At 35.8% G+C, this 22,350-nt stretch overlaps 1 protein-coding gene across 1 annotated transcript; it reads right to left on the reverse strand.

Annotated features, from left to right (window-relative positions):
- Positions 1-1,033: 1,033 nt before the first annotated feature.
- On the reverse strand, positions 1,034-22,024 carry LOC126701404 (ultraviolet-B receptor UVR8). Its single transcript, XM_050399483.1, has 15 exons — positions 21,563-22,024; positions 20,840-20,916; positions 19,584-19,662; positions 15,150-15,209; positions 14,882-14,983; positions 11,923-12,016; positions 9,385-9,427; positions 9,247-9,292; positions 9,073-9,119; positions 8,861-8,963; positions 6,276-6,330; positions 6,096-6,162; positions 5,171-5,207; positions 2,164-2,243; positions 1,034-1,700 (listed from the first exon to the last, which is right to left on the reverse strand). Exons 1-15 carry the CDS (start codon positions 21,825-21,827, stop codon positions 1,581-1,583), a joined length of 1,275 nt encoding a protein of 424 aa, XP_050255440.1. The 5' UTR covers positions 21,828-22,024; the 3' UTR covers positions 1,034-1,580.
- Between the last annotated feature and the right edge of the window lie 326 nt (positions 22,025-22,350).

Raw genomic sequence — 22,350 nt, forward strand, 5'->3', positions numbered from 1 at the left:
AGTTGGGTTGTCACTTGAAGCTCATATTCATGATCCAAACCTATGAGTTTTCATGGGGTAAGATTGAGTCGTGTGGCTAGGAGGATGAAAAGTATTGAGTCAATAGTTCTTCAGCACTTCATGAAAGTGCTACATCCTACATGCATGAGCTTGACATTTCATAAGTGACCATGTAAACTTCTAGAAGAGCATGTCTCCATACAGAAGTTTCAATGGGTCAAAATCCTCAAATCAATGGTTGTACTTGAAAAGAGTAAGCATGTCTCCTTACACTTCTTCCCTCCAGTTTTCCCCCAATTAAAGCAAGAGGATTTGATCAACTCATTCTTGTACAACACTAGTCATACTCTCTCCCTTTCATCACACTCGCATTTACCACTAAAAATAAATCGGTATTCCTTTATTGTCTGTATTTTCTTGCAGTTTGGGCTTCACTTTTTGTTCTAGGTTTAAAAATGTAGTGGTTTGCTAATTCCAAGCTCGCCTCCCAAAAAAGAAAACCAAGTCCGATTATGCCATCCTTCAATGATTGACATGTGGCAAGCCACAAGAGGAAAAGCATTAAATTCTATAAGAACAATAATTCAAATTTGGTTTATCTCCAATATTTTTTTAATTGAATATCTCCCATTGTTTTAAATATACATGGATAAGTGGTTGTGGTTTTTAATCTTTATATTTTATTTAGAAAGTGGGTATGTGACAGTTTTTTTATTAAAACAAAATGAAATTCCTGATAAAAAAGTACTGAAAATAAGCCAAATACCAATAATTCTTACTTAAGAAATCAATTGAAGCACATGATGAAACATATAGAATGGGAAGAAGTGCTATAGGCAAATTCCAATGCCTATGCCTATGCCTACGCCACAATCTCCCAAAATTTCCCTTTTTAATTTTTTTTTTTAATTAATACTCTAATGTGTAAAATTTAATACAAGATACTATTACAAAAGAAGGAACTACCTTTTCGGTCAGGAAGCTAGAAACAATATATAAATGTGGATAGACTTTGCAAGACGAGGTAAAATAATTTGAATCAGAAACTTCCTATTCATAGCATCTTTCAAGATAACCAAGAAAATTCCAAATTGAGTCAATTACTTGAAATCTTGGCATCTTTCAAGTCATAGCTGTGAATCCTTAATTGTCAAAGCATCATATACACATATTTTCTCTTAAATAATTGTATATGGCAAATTCTCGTACAAAAATTACATTGTCAAATGATTGCATAAAGTACTCACAGTAGTGAATAATTATTTTTTGGATACATTAAATTCTGTTATTCTGACATCAATGACACTACATGCTTTGTATTGGTTGAGACCTTTGTCGTATGTACTTGTATATACTGGATTTGTGAAAATTATTCTGGTATCTTGTATATTACATAGCCCTCGATCAAGAATGATGCACCATTCTAGATTCCTTAGGATGGGTATAAACATGTATAGTCACTAATTTGGCGATGAATGACAAAGATGATGTGACACAATGAATGAATGAATGTGATTGGCAATAGCAAAAGTCTGAACCGCTTCTGTGCAATGAATAGCTGAAATTAAGGAGGCCAAAGCTTAGGTGCATTCAAGAATAGCACCTGTGTGATTAAACCCGCACGAAATTTGTAATGCTTTCACATTCCCTTCAAACATAACCATTGTAGGTTTAATGTAGTCGACATCACTTCCATGACCCTACACAAAGAAACATATCATTGTAATATCTCAACTACAATGAGATTTAAGACTATGAAGAACAAGAAAAGAATAGAGCTAAGGAATAAACTGCATTGGTGTGACAGCCATCACATATAAATGATAACAGCTCAAGATCACTGCAACACAATATATTAAAGCACCAGAAATGATAGAGGGTAAGCACCATAGTTAATAGGATAATGCCTGAAGATAGTGCCAAATTTAAATAACAATGTGCTACAATGTATTATCATTGCCCTATAGGAATAAAGTATGGCCATTAATAGAGCCTACACACAATACAATTGAAACGTTAATATTCACGGACTATTTGAATATTCAAATTATCCAACAGCCATGATAATGATCATGATTATTGATATAACTACGGTTTCTTATGTTGCATGTCAATTACTGAGACAATGCAGATGAAAATTATTCAAGAGAGTTGGAAGCAAACCAATTGTCCACCAGAAGAATGTCCATCTTCAGAAAACGTTCCATGTGAACCACCCCAACCCCATGTGAAAATATTTCCTTCTGGATGAAAATAATAAATTTTGTCAGAAAATATACATCCTGCATTGATTCAAAGTTTTTTCAAACACTAAAATAAATTTAAAAAATGGAACGTTTAGCCATAATGAGATCTCATGCATTTGAGGAAATGGACAATATGTCAACTAAAATACATTGCAATGTCCCATCAAATCTTGTAGACAAAGTATTTTTGTCCCTACAAGCATGTTCAGAGAGGACAAGTGAAAATGTCATATGGAAAGGCTGTAAATAAAAAGGGGTGGTGCTTTCTCAAGCATGTTCAAAAAGCACCATAAAATGGGTGAGCACAATGAATAATATTTACATTATAATGTTCAGAAAATAGTTGAAGCACCATATCATTGCCTTTATGATTTTCAGTATGTGTGCTTCTTAGCACGAGGGATAAAAATTCTTCTAGGATATTATAGCTGTGTTTCAAAACCTGGGCCAGACCGGCTAGTGGACTGTCTGAACTATCAATTGGCCCTAGTTCTGCCTACCCCTTATTAGACCAGTTTTGGTAACAATCTGAATTGGACCTGCTCGAGTCACAGACTCACAGTTGTTATAAAGCCACTAGATCAACTGTTTGCTAGACTGATCAGGCCTTAATCATATTGAGAAAATGTCACTTTCCATATTCACAGGAACTTGAACTGATGAACTGAAGTGTATAAACTATGATATCAACCTTTGAGCTGCATTGCATGTTACTGTCAGGATGTTCTATATTTGAAGTAGAATTGTTTACCAAACAAAGCATCTTGATATGACTAAAACCAATCTTCCAAGTTTGTGCTGCTTTCATGTTCAATGTCAATAATGAAATGAGTAACAATAATTATTGATGTATATCTCTTGTGAATTTTAGAAATACTCTTCTTGCTCCGCTCTGTGTCATGGTCATAGGAATGATAAACCATCATAAATGGGGGGAGTTATTGTGATAGGAAGCTCACTTGCGATGCCTCTGCTTGTTACCACACTAATTACAGCTCTATCATACTTATCTTTAATCACCTTAATATACTTTAGAGGGATTTTTTTTCTTCTCTTTACGCACCACATAACCCTTCTAGGTACTCTATCATATGCTTTCTCTAGGTTAATAAAAATCAAAAGAAATTCAAAGGAAAAAACAAAGGAAATAACAATGCCTATATGGACATGAGACAAAAACCATTTCTATAAATGAAAATGTAACTGGTGAGTGGCTTGGTATGAACAGTGTCAGGTGGGCTCCTGCACAAGTAGGCTGCCTTGGTGAGAGGTGAGAGGGGCCGAATACTGCCTTGCCTTACTGCTCTTTGGGTTGAGTGGAGAGAGAGAGAGAGAGAGAGAGAGAGAGAGGGAGGAGGGCTTTGACTGCTGCTAGGGCAAATAAATTCCATTATGTTCTAAAATACCCAGGTCAATTGTGAGTTGGAGGAGCCAATACCCACCCTGCCCTAAACCTGCTATGAGTGAAAAATAGAAATCTGCCCCCACCCTAAACCTTCAACAGGGCAGGGAGTGGCAGGCCCTATAACTGGGCCAAAATGGCCATTGCTATGCCCGATCAGAAGCATTCTATGCTCGAAAGCTAGGATGTAAATTCCTGGCATAGTGTGCACTAAGATGTAAGCATGGTCATTCTTTCTTATGTTCTGAGGCCAAGCAACCTAGAAATGAATGATGAGGAACTTGCAAACCTTCAACTCAACCAGATCTAGGAAAAGAAAGCATCAGTATCATGAAGAATTTACTGCTGCATTATCTTAAAAGGGGGAACCTATATTGTTGATTAGCATGCATGTACACAAGGAATTTAATTCAAGACCAGATAAACGCAAGAGGAGTTTGTGATCTAATAACAAAAAAAAAAGCAAGTCCAGTCTTGTACAATTTGGTTGGCAAATTATTCCAAAAAATATATAATTTCAAAGATGATGTGTATAAAATACAATTCACATGATGACCCTAACACATATCCTGATTTTAATGACTACTGATAACAAAGAAATTTATTCACTTTGAAATTGGTTTACTTGCTCAGGGATATTAAGATAGTTTAGAAAAAGGTAAAAAGAGACATCTATCATGACACTAGGTAAAGAGGCTAACAAGGTGGTAAATACTTGGAAAATAAGATAAGAAAGAATCTCTTGATTCTAATAGCATGATATGTATAGAATTATTCCTAGCTAAAGAACCTCCAAGAGATATTTCTCCCTTTACTCTTCCCAATTTTTCGCTAAATGTATAACAAACTTTTAAAACAAAAAACTAGCCCTTTATTTGTATCTATTTGGAATTTTAAATCCCTCAACTATTTGGTGTGCTCATAATTTTTATGAACAGGTATAGATTTCAAGATTCCAACCACAAAGTTCAATACCTAACTAGCCAACTTTGTATATCGTAGTAGCCAATCTTAGAAGTCAACGGGCATGAGATTAGTGACAAACTCTGATTGGATTCTGTTTTGCTTCAATAGAGAAGAAAACTAGCTGACTGACTTATTTGCAAACTTAAGTTGTTACCACTCAGACGTTTATTAGGGAGTTTTCAATGATATTCAAGAATATAGTCAGATAGGAGAAAGCTAGTTGCTTGGTTTCCAATTGAAATATTTCATATTTAGAATTTCCAAATGATTGTATTAATTCTCCTGTGTCATCAATTATGACAGAAAAGGATGACATCCACAGATGAAGAGCAGCAAGCCTTTCAGCAAAACATTGCTTATCAGCTGTTTCAATAAATTGAGGGAATGTAAACATTTTTTTGAAAAAATTCCAAAACTAAAATAAAGCTAGAACTTATTTGAAAATTCAATTTTATAAGAATGTAAAAATTAACATCCATATGTTGATAATTTTAGAAAAATGCTATAGATGAAACTACAAACGCCAACTTGGCTTTAGTTTTGAAAAGGTTCTTACCAGAAATAGCTGCTGTATGCTTCCAACCACAGGAAACCTGTATACACATATTTGGCAAAGATATGAGATATCAAATATAAAACTGATGTAAGAATTTGAGCAATAAATTTTTCTACCATCAGTCGGGGTTGGGTGCTTATGTTCACTGCCTTTAAAGTTCTCTTTCTATTACTGTCTTATGCTCTTTATAACTTGAAAATTCAAAGAGTGATCAGCAAAAACGCCTTTTTTAGGTAATTTTATCCACGTATATTTACTGATCAGTAATAATAATTACACTTATTTTAATTTGATATGAACAATAATTCTTAATTTCATTAAGAAGTATTAATTTTGTCAAACAAACTTACTTTAGTAATCAATAATCAATCCAATTTAAAAATTGTATAGGGATAGGATATACTATACACAAAGTACGGTCTGGAAAGGAATTGATAAAATACGCTTAGACTTTATTTTATGGAGGTTTGTATAATATCAAAACAAAAATGTGACTCACTTTCTACCAATACTATGATATTACAAGTCCTTATAAAATTTTCCTCCAAGTTGTGGCTGTCCCTCATTGTTTGATGTGGTGCATTTGATGGGAGAGAAATAACCAGATCTTGAGGATTCTAAAAGGACAATTCCAAACCTAGAACTTTTCTTCTTCAAAACTTTCTTGGATTGGTTGTCAGTAGTAGGCAATCATTCAATATTTTAGGTTCATGCTTTGATGGATGCTTGTAATTTGTGTGTTTGACTATACTTGTCCCTAGTTTATACTTTCTATATACCTGGGTGACACTTTTTTTGTTAGTTTAATAAAAAATTTCATTACTTATCAAAAAAAAAAAAATTCCTCTAAGTTGTTTCCTTACAAAAATATGTAATTTAATGTACACATAAGAAGATACTATTAGAAAAAAACAGTAAACCAAACCTTGGTAACAGGAGATTTCAAGAAAGGACCTTGAACTCTTTCGGGTAGATCAAATACATCAGTAGAACTACAATTAATCAATGGATATATCAGTATTCTTCAAGCAAAATTATATAACCATATGGTAACTAAATGTCCAAAGTTTGAGATTAAAAATGAAGTCTTTAAGTGGAGAAAAACCCGATTCCAAGACAACCGTTCTCATTTGAGCCCCAAGTGTACAATTCTCCACTCCCTATATAAAATGGTGAAACGAACAAAGAAAAAAAAAGATTAAATTTTATATAAGTAATTGTATAATATATATATATAAATATATATATATAAAGAGAGAGAGAGAGAGAGAGAGAAGTTAAGAATCTAGAACTAATGATGAATCAAAAAGAAAAAGGGTAAATTTCGCCACCCTCCCTTGAGGTTTATCAAAAACACTCTCCCCCAACGTTTGTATAAACTACACTCCTCCCTCGAGGTTTATATAAATGCAATAGTTAAGTCCATGCCCTCTCAAACTGTGATTTCACTAATGGAATATTCCATTTTAAAAAAAATTCTTGCCCCAAATATGTACAGAATGACACTCTCCTCAGGTTTGTGGATGAATAACTTCCCTCTTGAGGTATGTCTAAATTCATATAATATATTTCAAAATGGACTATTCTATTATTGAAAATCTGGCTGTTGCATTTATACAAACCTCAAGGGGGGCAGTGTCATTTCATGAAGTGTTTGGGAGGAGTGTCATTTAGGAAAATCTCAAGGGAGGTTAGTGTATTTTATTTACTCAAAAAAAAAAAAAATGACAGAAAATAGAGCACGGATCCATTCAAAGGAAACAGTAAAGAAAATTCTCTGTTGAAACATGACACATGACTACATATATATGCACACACACACACATAGAAAGCTTTTTTTTTTTTTTTTTTTTTTTTTTTCTCAATGAAATCTTGTTTTGAAGTGAGGAAGCACGGACACTTCATTTGGGGTGCTATACCCGTACCCACGCTTCCTAGGTAAGGGCTAATAGGGGATAATTTTTCAAAAATTAGCTGTCACCAAGTTGTACTTGTACCCGTACACATGCTTCCTAGTTAAGAACTGTTCACATACAAAGCTCATGACTTTTGTATTTGATTATCATCAAATGATAGGGAATGGAGTTGTAATTCAAATCTACAACAATTATTATCTATAATCTGTAGGGAGAAGACCTTACATGGATGGTTATAGCTAATGTCCATTGACAATGAAGAGGCAGGATGGTTAGAAGGGCCATATGAAGAGGAAGAGTTGTTTGCAGAACAAAAGAGTATAAATGGAGATTTAAGTACCTGGCAAAATGGGTTCCCCTTTGCAGTTTCTCAGTCATGCTAGTTTGTGCTGAAGGAGGATTTGATATGGATTCTAACTGCTTTGAGAAAAGCCTGAATGCTTATTTCATCATACTATTTCCAAAGAAAGTGGGTGAGCTAGATATCCAATCAGGTCTATAGTTTGATGAGCAATATGTAAAAATTGCTTGCAAAAGAGCTGGCTAACAGATTAAGGAAAGTACAAGAAGGTCTTCTTTAGCAAACATAATACTTTCATAGAAGGTAAAAAGATTCTGGATTGGGCAGTGTTAAAAAAAGGACCATTTAAAGAACTGGAAAATAGAGAAGTTCAAGGTTTTGAGGCTGAATCATGGAACATCCCTTCAAATCTCATTTCGATCAGTGACAAATGAAGCAAATAAGATCAATGCTCTCATGCTGAATGAGATTGCCAACAGTCCACATCAAATGAGACTGACTACATGGGGCTATAGAGGAAATTGGACAGGAGAAGCTTTAGCGAGATCCACAGGTTGGGCTGTGGTGAACAAGTGATGGAGGGTGAAATGACATTTTTTTGAAATGGAAGGTGATTCTTGAAATTGTGGACTGGATGGTTCCTAAGCTTATTTTTACTTGTTTTTTAAGGGTAAAGAACCAGCTTAGCTGCTGATTTGCGGTTAAACCAGTCGGGTGGAATGAATTTTCACACACAAACACACACTGATATATATATATATATATATATATGATGTGGCATTTTCGTTTTAGGGATCACTGAAGACACTATAGTAATTTCACAGTCAGATTTTCTATTTGATTGAATCAGATACCAGTCCTAGTCTCTTCTCAAAAAAAAAAAAAGATACCAGTCCTAGTGACTTCTTTAGTAGTTCTAGAGATTTGAGGCAAGGCAACCCATTTTCTCCATTTTTTTTTTGTTATGACAATCAATGGCCATAATAAAATGTTAGCAAAATCTATGAAAGGGCCACGTCTACTCTTCTCTGCCACTCTATTCTATACAAAATCATACTCCCTATCACCTATTTAAACATGTCCTTTTTTACTATTAGTTTGTTAATTTTTCTTGAATTGATCTGTGGATTTGAGTAATTCTCAGTCAAGCCAGATCTCTTTTAAGGCTGATACAGTTCCCTCAAGAACATTCAGTGGGAGAAATCTTTCTTAGGCATTTGGATAGGATGGTTGTGATTATGCAAATAAAGTCCTATCAAAAGAGAGGCAACCTGGCTTATGAATGGTTGCTAGATAAGACACTGTTCAAAGGGAACAAATTGATCATTGTCAGGTAGACAAGAAAGCAAAATCACCAAGTTTTCCTTACTTCATAAGTTCTGTTCTTCCTAGCTCATGATCAGGAAATAAAATAAGTAATTATATATATATATGTGTGTGTGTGTGTGTGTGAAAGAGAAGATAATGAATTACTTGTTAGAACACATGTGTGATAGCCACCACATGCAACTTCTTCTGAATATGGAAGTTCGCTAATCATGAACTGTGCTGTTGCATTATTCACCTTCCCAAAGCCCTGAATTAATTTTTGTTAAGACATGGTAAGAATAGGATTATAAAGTGACCAAAGAGGTCAAGAAACTATGAGTATAAAGATCAATTTAAAATATGACTCCAAGATTTACCACTTTATCTACTGCGCTTTCACCAAATACAAAGACAGAGCCATTTTCTGCAAAATTCAGAAAAATATATAACAAGAGATTTAAAGGAACTTAGAGAGAGAGGAGAGAGATTTTAAAGGAAGCCAAAGCTTTGCCACAGAGAGCAATGAATGATAATGAAGTTTAAAAAGATACCATCAATGCAAGCCGAATGCAGCAACCCAGCAGCTGCATTTTTAACCTGTGTATGCATCAATAATGAAGCTCAAAAACCACAATTATTAATGGAAAACTAGGATATGAACGATCAATCACCAATTGAACAAGTAATACCTTGATCCCTTCAAGATTCTTAATAAGCCGCGGTGTGTATTCACTGCACAAAAACAGATATGTTAATAACTAAAAAGGAAAGGAAAAGTATAGCCAGATAACCATAGAAACTTCCTCAAAGGAGCTGTATCCATGTGAGACTAACATGTTCATCAGATAGCGGCTTAAGGAGACAGGCTTTCTGTGCAGGAGTGGTGGACTAGCTACTTGTTGCGAGGCTTCACAACCAGTTTGGTGATAGCTAGGAAATTTAAACCCTTGAAAGATGGTTTAAAAAAAGTGACAATGACAATGAGGTCTCAGAGGACTTGCTGGTTATAAGGGTAGGGTATTTATAAGATTTGGGAGCTGGTTCTGTAGGATGGTGCTTAAGGTACATCCCAAGGAGAACATTTATGTTAGAATAATAATCGTTGAGTGATTAAATTCACAAATTCCTTTTAGTCTAAGAATTAGTAGCAGTCGGTTACACAAAAACCCATGACTGAACCCTCCACCTAGCATTTAAAAGGAGAAGAGGTGCCAATTAAGCTTTTGGGACAACAAAGTATTTTATCATGATATCCAATCAGTGATCTTGAGTTTGACCTTATCTTTTCCCCACCTCCCATTTAAAGTTAAAAATTCCATGTGTTAGGACTCACTTATTGAGGGGGAGTTCAAGCCCAGATGTGGAAGGGGAGTGTTAGAATAATAATGGTTAAATGATTAAATTCACCCAGCTTAAACTTTTAGTACATGAGATAATTTATCAATTTAAAAACTTTAAGTATGAATTGTAGCATTTATCTTTAAAAGAGGAGAATTGAAGATAGATACAGGGACCATTTAGCTGAAGCAAGCAGAGAAGGACAAAGCTCTTTCATATGCTCATGTCCCATAAAAGAGATGATTCCATCAGGAATTTAGAAGTTAATAGCACTCTCTATCTAAGGAGAGGTGAAGGAAGTGATATTTTATATCTTTCATACTTTTAGGACCTTTTGAACACTCACAATTACTTGAGTATTAGTTATTATATTAAGGCTAAATTACATATTTGGTCCCTAATCTTTTGGTATTGTGTCAAAATGGCCTCTACTATTAAGTGATGGATGAAAAATGCTAACGTAACTAACAACTAAATTAAAATATTATTTTTTATGCCACATGGACTTCCACATAAGCTGCCACATGGCATTAATTAAAAAATCAACATTTTCTAATTCACTCTAATTATATCTGTGTTGTCTCTCTCTCTCTCTCTCTCTCTCTCTCTCAATATCCATGACTAAAACATCCAAACCCATAATATAAACCCATTTTGAAAAACAACCCAAAATACAAATCAAGTCATACCAACCTATACAGATTGCACAAATGAACAATACCAACAAATGCAAAGGGCTTCATTCAATTGAAACAGACCCTCTTCACCCTCTTTAGCTTCCCCTTAGGCACCAGATAGAAGACAAATAGAGTCTTAGAGCATCAATCTTGGTAGATTGATGAGAGAGAGCGAGTTAGAGTGGGAGAGCAGGAAGCTGCAAAAGAGGGTTTGGGTTTCAAGTCCCCTGTATTTCTCGACCCATCCAAGCCCGATAAAGATCTCAAGGCGTCGTTTCAAGTTCTTCAAGCTCAACCAAACGCCCTCTTTGACCTCATTTTGATTCTTTCATTCTGCCATGAGTTCCCTTTTTTTTTCTTTTTTTTTTTTTTTTTTTTTTTTTTTTTTTTCTAGGTTTTTGTTAGGGTTGCCAAGAACACTAGTTCATTCATTTAGGTTTGAATCGTCTTTCTTTTTTTGCCTGAAGCAAATTTGGTTTATTATAACCAAGAGCACTTTGGCTTTCTTGACAAAGGCAATTTTGGTAATCATACAACTCCAGCTGTCTCTATTGCTTGTACAAATAGGCTCCAATGGCAGCAAGGTCATACAACTCCAGATGTCTCTATTGCTTGTACAAATAGGCTCCAATGGCAGCAAGGTCTAGGGGAAAGAACAAATGTGAAACGGCGAGAGAGAGGGGAGAGTAAGGAGTTTTAATTTTTTTTAAAGATAAATGATGAATTAATTAAAAGATATGACGCATAAATCTATTTTTTAAGTTTATGTGAAATTAAAAGATAAATGATGAATTAATTATTATTTTTTAATTAATGCCATATGGCAGCTTATGTGGAAGTCCATGTGGCATAAAAAATAATATTTTAATTTGGTTGTTAGCCACGTCAGCATTTTCCATGCATCACTTAACAGCACTGACCATTTTGACACAATACCAAAAGGTTAAGGACCAAATTGACACACAGCTTAAAGGTTAGGACCAAATATGTAATCAATCCTTATATGAATTAAAACAAAGCATCATCGAAGAACTCAGATTGAACAACAAAAGTACATATGACATATACTATAGCACCTCCCTGTTACTTGAGTTCTTCTTGTACCTTTCTTTCTTACTTTTTTCAATAACATAGTACTTATGAAACAGTATTGCTCAAGAAGAAAGAAAGAAAGAAAGAAAGAAAGAAAGAATGAATGAATGAAAATTCAACCTGGTGCTTTTGAAGAACCCTAAAATGCCTGAGTCATGGTCATGGCCAAGTCGTCCAGAATCTCCAATCCCCCAACTTAAAGCCTCACCGCTATCTGGTGGAGAAAATAAATGAGGACCAAGATGAAACAAAGATTTACACAAGCATAACTTATCCATAAATAGCAAAAAATCACACTATAAGCTTGAATTTGTTCAATGGGTGTGGGAATAGGGAAGTGGGATCTCACTTTCCCACAAGATCTACTCCCCATGTTGGATATGCACAAAATCCATTCCCATTCCCTAATAAACTCCCAAAATAATTTGGTTCCCATACCCATAAAACAAAAAATTTTAGTGGAAAAAAAATCAGGAAGAAAAGAAAAAAGAAAAATCCTTTCACCCTTCTCTCACACCACTTCCACTCTATTCATTAACATCACCCATCATTGACCAACACCCATCATTGAACCCATTACTGTGCTGATAGTTAGGGCAAAGATTTCACTCCTTCCCAGCCCCATCATCTTTATGGGGCAGGGCGGGTTGGAGTAAAATTGTCATCCCTATTTCCACAAACTCTCACACATCATCACTGCCATGACCCAACAAAAACCAACCAGAAATAATAAGGACACTACTCTTCCACAAGTACCACCTCTTGGCCATCAAAGCCTACAGCCAGTAAATTTCAGATCCACCTGTGTAACCATTTTTATTTTCTTTCAAATAAGAAGAAGGATTGATTTTGCTGAGCTAAAAACATGTTTTTTGGGGTTTTCTGGAATATTAAATCATACTTTCCAAGAGTTGTTAAAAAAACTCCAAATAGAATCTAATCCTCCTGCAACTTCATTAAAAGCCATTTGGCAGCGCAACAATGGCAAAAATGCTGCTTGATAAAATACCTATCTACACTTTGCTGTGGGATCGTTTAATTTTTTTAACCTTCTGCAAAGATGGCATGTGAATGCTTGGGTACATTTCTGTGGCGGCAGAGGAGACTGGTGATGCCAGTATTTGTGATGAGTTGGTAAGAGTAACAGTGATGACAACAATGCAGTGGTATGGGTTTTAATTCTCATCTTAATTTCTGAGATCACCTACATATGAGAATGGAAAAAGGAAAGAAATGTACTTTCACATTTTTTGAGGTTGTCATGGGGGTATCCATATCTCTCACTTATTTTTGCTAATGATACTATTTTGTTTTGTGATGCTTCTAGGGAACAGTTATTATATGTTGTGATGGTGCTGATCTTCTTTGAAACTATTACAGGCTTGAAAGTTAATGTAGGCAAGAGTGAGATTGTTCCTATTGGCGATGTTGGGAATTTGAATGGTTTGGCTCGTATCCTTTGCTGCAAGGCGGGCACTCTACCTATGAGATAGTTGGGCATGCCTCTCGGAGCAAATGATAAGGATTCATTAATTTGGAATCCTATTATAGAAAAGATGGAAAAACGGCTGGCTGGATGGAAAAGACTTTATTTGTCAAAAGGAGGTAGGCTTAGTTTGTTAAAAAGTACCCTATTGAGTCTTCCCACCTACTTTTTATTGTTGTTTACTATCCCTTAGGATGTGGCAACAAGAATTGAAAGGATTTAGAGGAATTTCCTTTGGGGGGCCTCAAAGGATGTTTTTAAGTATCCTTTAGTTGCTTGGGATAAGGTATGCTTGCCAGTTGAATGTGGTGGTTTGGGAATCCGGAGGGTTGGGCTGTCTAACAAGGCTTTACTTGGGAAGTGGTTGTGGCGTTTTGGGAAAGAAAATCATAGATTATGGCATCAGGTTATAGCAGACAAATATGGGGAGGCAAGAGGAGGTTATTGCACTAGAGGGGTAAGTTCTTTAGAGAAGGAACAAAAAAGTTCTTTAGCCAGATTCTGTATAATGTGGGGGAGGGTAGTTGTGTTAGTTTTTGGCATGACCCATGGTATGGGCCTACTCCTTTGAAGGAACTCTTTCCTTCTATGTATGCTTGCTCTGTTTCTAAAGACGCATGGGTCTCTGACTTGGTTGTATCAAATTTAGAAGGAGGTAGGAGCTAGAATATATTGTTCCGTCATGGTCCTCAGGATTGGTAGGCAACCATTGCCTACTCATTCTTTGAGTTTATTTATTCCTCTATGCCGAGGGGTGAGGGGGATGATCAGCTGGTCTGGAGATTGACTACATCTGGTGTTTTTGATGTGCGCTCTTTTTATAAGCTATTATCTAGTCCTACCACTGATGCCTTTCCTTGGGACTTGGGAGTGTATATGGCGTACTAAGGTGCCTAAATGGGTGTCTTTCTTCTTGTGGACAGCAGCTAATGATGAGATACTCACCATTGACAACCTTATTAAGAAAGGTCAGTGTTTGGTTAATAGGTGTTGCTTATGTTGCTGCGATGGAGAATCAGTGGACCATCTTCTTCTTCATTGTAAGTTCTCTCATGCCTTATGGTGTGAAGTTTTTGCAGTGTTTGGGATTCAATGGGTAATGCCAAGGTCAGTGAACTCTTTTTTCTTTATTTGGAGAAACAGGTTTGGAAAGCATCTTTCAACCATTTGGAATATGGTCCCGACATGTTTAATGTGGTTAGTTTGGCGGGAACATAATGCTCGCATTTTTGAAGACAAGGCGAGAACTTTGGAACATCTAAATGTTTAATTTTTCGTACTCTATTTCTTTGGGCTCGTGTTTGGGGGTGTACGAACTGTATTGCTATATCTGATTTTATAGTTTCTATTTCCTTTAGCTCTTGATCTTCTTGTATTTGTTTCATTGTTCAAAGTGTTCACTATCGTGAACATGATGTTCAATTTTTTTCAATAAAAGTCTTATTACCTATCAAAAAAAAAAAAAAAACAAATACATTTTATTGGGAATAACAACTTTGGGAATGGCAATCCCAACCCCGGTTTTCATTAAAAACAGAAATAGGGCTTAAAACAGAATCTAGGTTTCTAAAATTGTTTATTTTTTCCCCATACCAGTAACAGCCATGGAGTGCTCTGACCCCAGAGCTACCATTTTAATTGTGATTCCATCCAAGCAGTCTACCTTGGTTGGTAGAGGGACTACTTCTGCTGACCCTGCATATCAGTACAATATATGTGTTAATTCAAACATGTACCTCTCAATTTCTGTGTGCCTAAACAATTAATGCAGCAAAGAGTGCTGAATAATGACATATAAAATGACAAGTTCCATGATTAAATAATATCACTTATACCAGAAAAGAAGAGGTTTAGTTGTTACTTTTTCCAAGGCCAAGTTGCCCATTGGAGTTTTTCCCCCACATGTAGAGTTCTCCATCCACTACAAGAAACGCAACAGATCACCATGGAAAAGAAGAATGCAGTCACTTACAAGATATACTGACAGAAAAGAATCAAAAAGAAAAAAGATCATGAGCTCTATATTTTTACTGATTCAGATAGTCATGGCCATTAAATGCGAAATTCACAAAAGTTGCTTACATGCATTCTGTGATGAAAATTATGAGTTATGGATCAAATAAAAATTTATCAGTTTCAGATGTGTCAAACTAAAGAAATATTTGCACCTTGAACTTACCTGAGCTTAATAATTAAACCCAACTCCCTAAAAAATATATCAATTTAAAATATATATATATGGAACAAAACTTAGATACATTACCGTAGGTACCCCTTTTAAAATTTAGCCACTTGTCTCACTAAATAACTCAATTAACAGTGTTAACACAGTTTGTTTATCTGTCTCTTTCTTTTCACTTTTGTTTTCAGTTTCCCCAAGATGTTAGAGAACCCACAAGAAAACTCAACCTCTTTAGCTTTTCAATCTCTCAGACTTCTAAAATTTTAAAGAAATCAAGATTTTAGAAGAACGAAAAGGCTGGCTTAATTATGTGCATTGCGTTGTCACCTAAAGGTTTGTTGCTTCTAGTCTGCGGCTAGGGGCAGTTAGAGAAGCAGAGAACTTGGACAGACAATGAACAATTTCATGTACTCATGGATCTAAGAATGACCATACCCAAAAACCCCATGTTTGGAATCCAACCAAAACCATCATGTCCTAACAACCAAAACAAACCCAATCCCCAAACCCACATAAAATCAAATGAGGAGGGGAGAAAAGATAAATTAAAGGAAAACTAAAGAACAAACAAAGAAAGAGAAGAGGAGGAGGACGACGATCGGCAGCCACCACATCACTGGTGTGCTTCTGATGGTGGCAAAGCTCATGGGTTTCAAGCTTTCAGCCTTGGGGGCCTAGGCTAGACTTCAGCAAGAAGAGTGAACCCAAAAGAGACCATGAGAGTGGCTAACAGTGGCCTGCTGTGGTCACTCTTGACAGCAGCCATGGAGATCCGGTGGTGGAGAGATCTTCAAGTTTGAGATAAGAGTAAGAAGGTGTTAATACCATTAGCTAAGTTATTTTAATAAGACAGATGGCTGGATTTTAAAATGGGTACCTAAGGTACTGTATCTAAGTTTTGCCCATATATATGTGTATGTGTACGTGTTTAGTTACAAAATGCAAAATCCTGTATAAAGACTGTTTACCTACAGTAGGGGATGCAGTAGAAATGAAATGAGGAAATCTGGTGAGGAGTTCCAATAGGTACACTGCTAACCCAACACCCAAAAGATTTATGTAGACAAAAAATCTTGCATTTATTTTACCGTGAATTACAAGGAACAAGCGGTAGGGATAGGGACAGGTGGGGGTTGCTACAGTTGTCTCTATGAAGCTGTGTATTATTATCTGGAATGTGCAAGGGTTGAATTTGAATAACCCCAACAAGAGACCAGTGGTGAAGAACGTGCTTAAGGAGTGGAAGGGGGACCTAGCATTCTTACAGGAGACAAAAAATGATAAAATGAAGCATTATATTATCAGATGTCTTTTGGGCAGCCCTTTTGTATAGTGGGTGGCGTATTTTGATGATGTGAGATAGGGGAGTGTTGGGAGAAAATCAAGGCTTCAGTGGAAAGGTTTTCTGTACCTTATTTACAGAAGAATATGGAGGATGGCTTCCAGTGGGTATTTAATGAGCCAGAGACCAGGAGACCAACGGCGGATAGTTTGGAATTTCCTACAATTGAGGGGTTGGAAAAGAAGTAGTTGGAGAGGGAATTTGATAGGGAGGAGGTAGTGCATGCCTTGTAGTAGCTGAATGGTGATAAAGCCCTAGGACCAAACGGTTTTACAATGGCATTTTTCCAAAACTACTGAGGGGCACTTCAAGGTGATGTTATGGCCTTTTTAAAAAGAATTTCATGGTTCTTGTAGGTTTGAAAAAAACACAATGTTTCTTTCATTGCATCATTCTCTAAAAAGATTAATCTTTTGAATATTCCAGATTTCAGACCTATTAGCCTCATAGGAAATATTTGTAAATTGGTAGCTAAAGTGTTGACAAACATGCTGAAATTAGTGTTGGAGAAGCTAGTGTCTGAGACATTGAATACTTTTATGGGAGGAAGGCAGACTCTGGACTCTGTAATTATTGCTAATGATTGTCTTGACAGTAGGATCATGAGCATGGTATCGGGATTGATATGTAATTTAGACATCAAAATGGCTAATGAACATGTGGATGGGGAAGCATTACCATACTTGTTTGGAAGAATGGGGTTTGGTGTAAAATGGAGGAGCTGGATAGAATCATGTATTACTATAGTTTGGTTTTCTGTCCTAGTAAATAGCTTTCCCACAAGTTTTTTTTTAATAGCACAAAAGGGCCTTACGGCAAGGTGATCCTTTCTCAGCCTTGTCATTCATTCTTGTGATGGAGGTCTTAAGTAAGATGTTGAATAAGACAGAAGCCCTGGGTTACATCTCTGGGTTTAGTGTTGGCAATGGTTAAGTAGATGGGTTGAAGATCTCTCATATGTTGTTAGCTGATGATACGATTCTAATATGTGACACAAAGAGTGAGCCACTTCTTTATGTAAGATTGTTCCTGACTTGCTATAAGGCAGTAACTGGATTGAAAGTTAATCTAGGTACAAGTGAAGTAGTCCTCATAGGTGACGTTGGGAGTATAGAAGTGTTGGTTGATATCCTTTGTTGTAAAGTTGGGAGTTTGCCAGTCAATAATTTGGATACGCCTTTGGGTTCTTCTTTCAAGGTGAAAGCAATGTGGAATCCTATTGTCAAGATGGAGCAATAATTGTTGGGATGGAAAAATAATATCTTTCCAAAGGATGAAGGACAACGCTAATTAAGAGTATGTTGTTGAGTCTCCTTATTTACTGTCTTTGTTTGCCATTCCGTCTCATGAGTCCAATAGATTAGTGGAGCTGCAAAGGAACTTTCTATGGAATGGGTTGAGGGATGTGGTTAAGTTTCATCTGATGGATTGGAACACAGTATGTTCCTCAATTGCATGCCTGGGTTTGGGAGTGCACCAATTGGGAACTTTCAATAAAGCTCTATTAGGGGAATGGTTGTGGCATTTTGGGCAATGTGGAGATGGGTTATTGCATTGAAGTATAGGGTGGAAGGGGGCCACTAGATAACAAAGCTGACACGCAACACATGGTTGTAGCTTATGTAAAGGGGTTTGAGCAAGGTGAGACCATTTCGTTAGTAATGTATGATTTGGTGTGGGGATTGGAGATAAGGTGCATTTCTTCTTGTTAGCAGCTGATCCGGATGCATTTGTGTCCTCTTATTTTGAATGTGAGTCCAGTGGGGGTTAGAAGCATTGGAATATTCAGTTCAATAGACTGTTTAATGATTGGGATCTGGATTCTTGGATTGCTGTATTCCAAAATGCCATGGAACACAGGTTCTAATAGGATGAGATGGAGCTTGCGTGGCACTGGGGTGCTTGATGTTAGATCTTACTGTGGGGTGTTGCATGCCCTATGGGAGATCTGTTTTCCATGGAGAGGGATTTGGTGTGCCAAAGCTTCGAAGAGGGCTGCTTTTTTCATGTGGACAGCAGAATGGGGAAAATTACTGACTAATGATAATCTTAGAATAAGAGGAATCATATTACTAGATTGTGTTGCTTATGTAGGCAGAGTGGGAAAATGGTGGATCATCTTCTATTTCATTTTAATTTTGCAAATGCAATGTGGACCTATGTTTTTTATGTTGGGCAGTTTTGGAGTTTATTGGGTGATACCAAAGAAAGTGGCTGACTTACTGGCTGGTTGGAGAAATTGGTTTGGTACAGTTCTGCTGCGTGGAATTTAGCTCCCTTGTGTTGTGTCTGTTGTGGAGGGAGCAAAACTATCACATTGTTGAAGATGTGAAAGTATTGGAGTTTCAACTGAAGCTGTCTTTTATTATACTGCTTTGTGAATGGGCAATTATCATAGATCTTAGTGATAGTGATACTATTACAATTTTCACTGAATCGCTTTCGTTTGCTTGTAATCTTTGATATATATATTTTTAGGCTACCTTGTGTTATTTTTATGCATGAGGGAGCTTCATAATAAAATCTCTATTTATCTCCCCCCCCCCCCCCCCCCCAAAAAAAAAAAAAACAAAAGCATAAAAGTCATCCAAAAACTCCTCCCATCTTGGCTTCGGTGATAACTCATCTACTGTTATTGATATACTTTTTGTAGAAATTGGAAAATATATAAATAATTCAACGGGAAGTTTCAATTTTAATGCATCATTTAGAAAAGGAAAAAAAAAAGGATATTCAAGAAATTCCGCATGAATATATTCCTAACCCTATACCTGTAATAGCACAAGAGTGATAATAACCAGCAGAAATTAGTGCAATTTCCTTCTGAAGCCCAGAAACCTCAACTGGCCCCTGGAACAAGAAAGAAAGGTAAATTATTATCAAGAAGACTTTATAGGCTGCATAACTAAGCACCCAATGCCAGGAAACACTAAAACATTTTATTATTATTATTTATTACAACAAGATCAGAAATTTATCACTTGTAGATACGCATGCAAATTCAAATAGACAGACTAGATGCACTACAGGGTTAGGGAGAGATTCTACTTAAGCTAAATGAATGAAAATATGTTAAATTAACCTTAGCTTACTGGTGCAACAAGCAACTTTTGAGCAAATTAAAATTGCAGCAATAACATCCACCTTCTAATTTTAGGTTAGTTAGATGGCAGGTCATACTGGTACACACAAAGGGATGTGAAATTAGTATGCTACTTACCCTTGAACATGGTAAAACGGTGATAGGCTAATTCACAGCTTATTTTTAGTTGCTTAATTAGTAGTTAGAATGCTATAAGGTCATCTATGGTTAGAATTACAATAATTGTACCCCTGTTTGCCCAAAAACTTCATATCCATAATGGCTTTTCATATTACTCCCAGGGAAAATTACATCTCCCTACAGTTTAGGGGTTTGAAAATAAACCCTAGATTTTTAATAACAATTCACCCCTTCTTAGGCCCCAAGTCAAGGTGTTTATACATTTAATAACAACAAATCCTTAATGATATTCATCAATATCAACAACAAGATACCTAATGCTTACATGTCATAAATAAGTACAGAACAGAACCAAACAAGAAGACCTTATAAAAAATAAAAAAAATTAGTTTAAAAAAAATCTTTTTTTTTTTTTGGCGGTAGAGAAACAACTGGTGTTTTGAAGATTCTGAAAGGATTATAGCTGATTTAAAACTTTTCTTCTTTAAAACTCTATCGGACTAGATGTCTATCATAGTAAGTCATTCTATTTTTTCGGTCTATGATTTGATGGATGCTTGTAATTTATGTATTTGATTATTTTGGCCCCCTACTGTATACTTCCTATATACTCGGGTGACTCATTATTAAGTATTTGAATAAAATTTCCTTTACTTATCAAAAAAAAAAAAAAACTGATAAGAAGAATACAAACAATTAGAAACAAGTGTAGAACAGTTTATAATAATTATTGTTACGCCCATTTAATAAATGCTGGAAAGAAAAAACATTAAACAACTAGGAAAAAAGGTCAAGACATCATACAAGTGAGTAGCTTTTATTCTCTGATATGCCAAGCTGTCCAAAATCATTAAGACCGGTGGCAAAAACGCGCCCAGATTCTGCCAAAGAAGGATAATAATTCGTAAGCCTCTTCCCACACACAGCTGACATTCTTCACAATCCATCACCAATGTATTGGATTACAATCATCAAAAGTTTATGCCAGATAAAGTACAAGGCTTAAGGCTACAAGCACCAACGACAGAGAGAAATTCTACAGAAATACTCAGCATTGTAATGCACATTAATAATACTCAGTATGAAACCCAAGATGATCATACCTAGGTAAGACCACCTTATCATCAGTCACTATTGTTGAATGTTATCGCGCCCACCAGTTACAACTTAGTTATCCATAATAATAGAGTTTTCATCAACTTAAATAAATTTCTTGACCATATCCTATTGGAAAATTGAAAATTAAAGCAAACCTCTTCTATATCAGCTATACATAATTTTTATTTTTATTTTAATCTTTATTACTTAGGAGAACTTCACTCGCATTAGTTGCACGTCGCAGAGCATGTCATATAACAATCCTCACTATTAATCATTCTAATGCACATAATTGCAAAACGCAATCACCATAAACAAACACATTCAAACACACACACACATATATATATATATATATATATATATATATATAAGCTAGAAAATGGGTAAATTAAAAAAGCAATTGAGAGAGAGAAATGGGTTAGAAACCTGTTAAGAAGAGAGTGTGAGCACCGCCACAAGAGATGGCTCTAAGGCTTTGGTCTCGAAACGCAGAGCAAATGGCAGGTCTCCACTGAGACTCCAACCCACCATGCCCAAGTCTCCCGTAGTCTCCGTTTCCCCAAAGCGCTGCAAATTTATTACTTCTACTTGAATTCTCATTTGACATCCATCTTTGAAATATTCTTGTCCCACAAGTTTTCAAATCCAATCTCCTAATAATGATTTGCCAATTGCAACTTCTGTTCCACATTCTAAATAATTTGCCAAACAGAATGAGTTAGAGATTCCAAAGAGTATGTGTGTAATATGGGGTTTAGAAGGAACAATTAGGGCAGGTTAGAAGGAATGGCTGGAAATGGTGCAACGTCTCTTTGGAGAACGATGACCATGTGTACACTACATGGAATGGATCCCCCAGAAGTTGCTAGACTCGGTTAAATTGGTGCCTTTTTTTTTTTTTTTTTTTTTTTTTGGGAATAATCAACTTTTATTACATAAACCAAAAAAAAATAAAAAATAAAAATACAAGTTACAACCCAAGCCGGGAGATGAGATAGAGGAATTGGCCCAATGGCCTGACAAGAAAAGGTCCAACTAGTATCATTATGGGCTAAAGTATAGGCCGATTTTAAAAAAAATTAGACAACAAACATGGACAGAATTTAATGTAACCAAAGTTATAGAACATGCAAAAACCTTGTAGTTTGATTAGCTGGGACATTTTCTCAACCCAAAATAATAATTACTTGTGGACACATTTTCCTATTTTCAAT

Source organism: Quercus robur, chromosome 10 (genome assembly GCF_932294415.1).
Source record: "Quercus robur chromosome 10, dhQueRobu3.1, whole genome shotgun sequence".
NCBI classification, from domain to species: Eukaryota; Viridiplantae; Streptophyta; class Magnoliopsida; order Fagales; family Fagaceae; genus Quercus; species Quercus robur.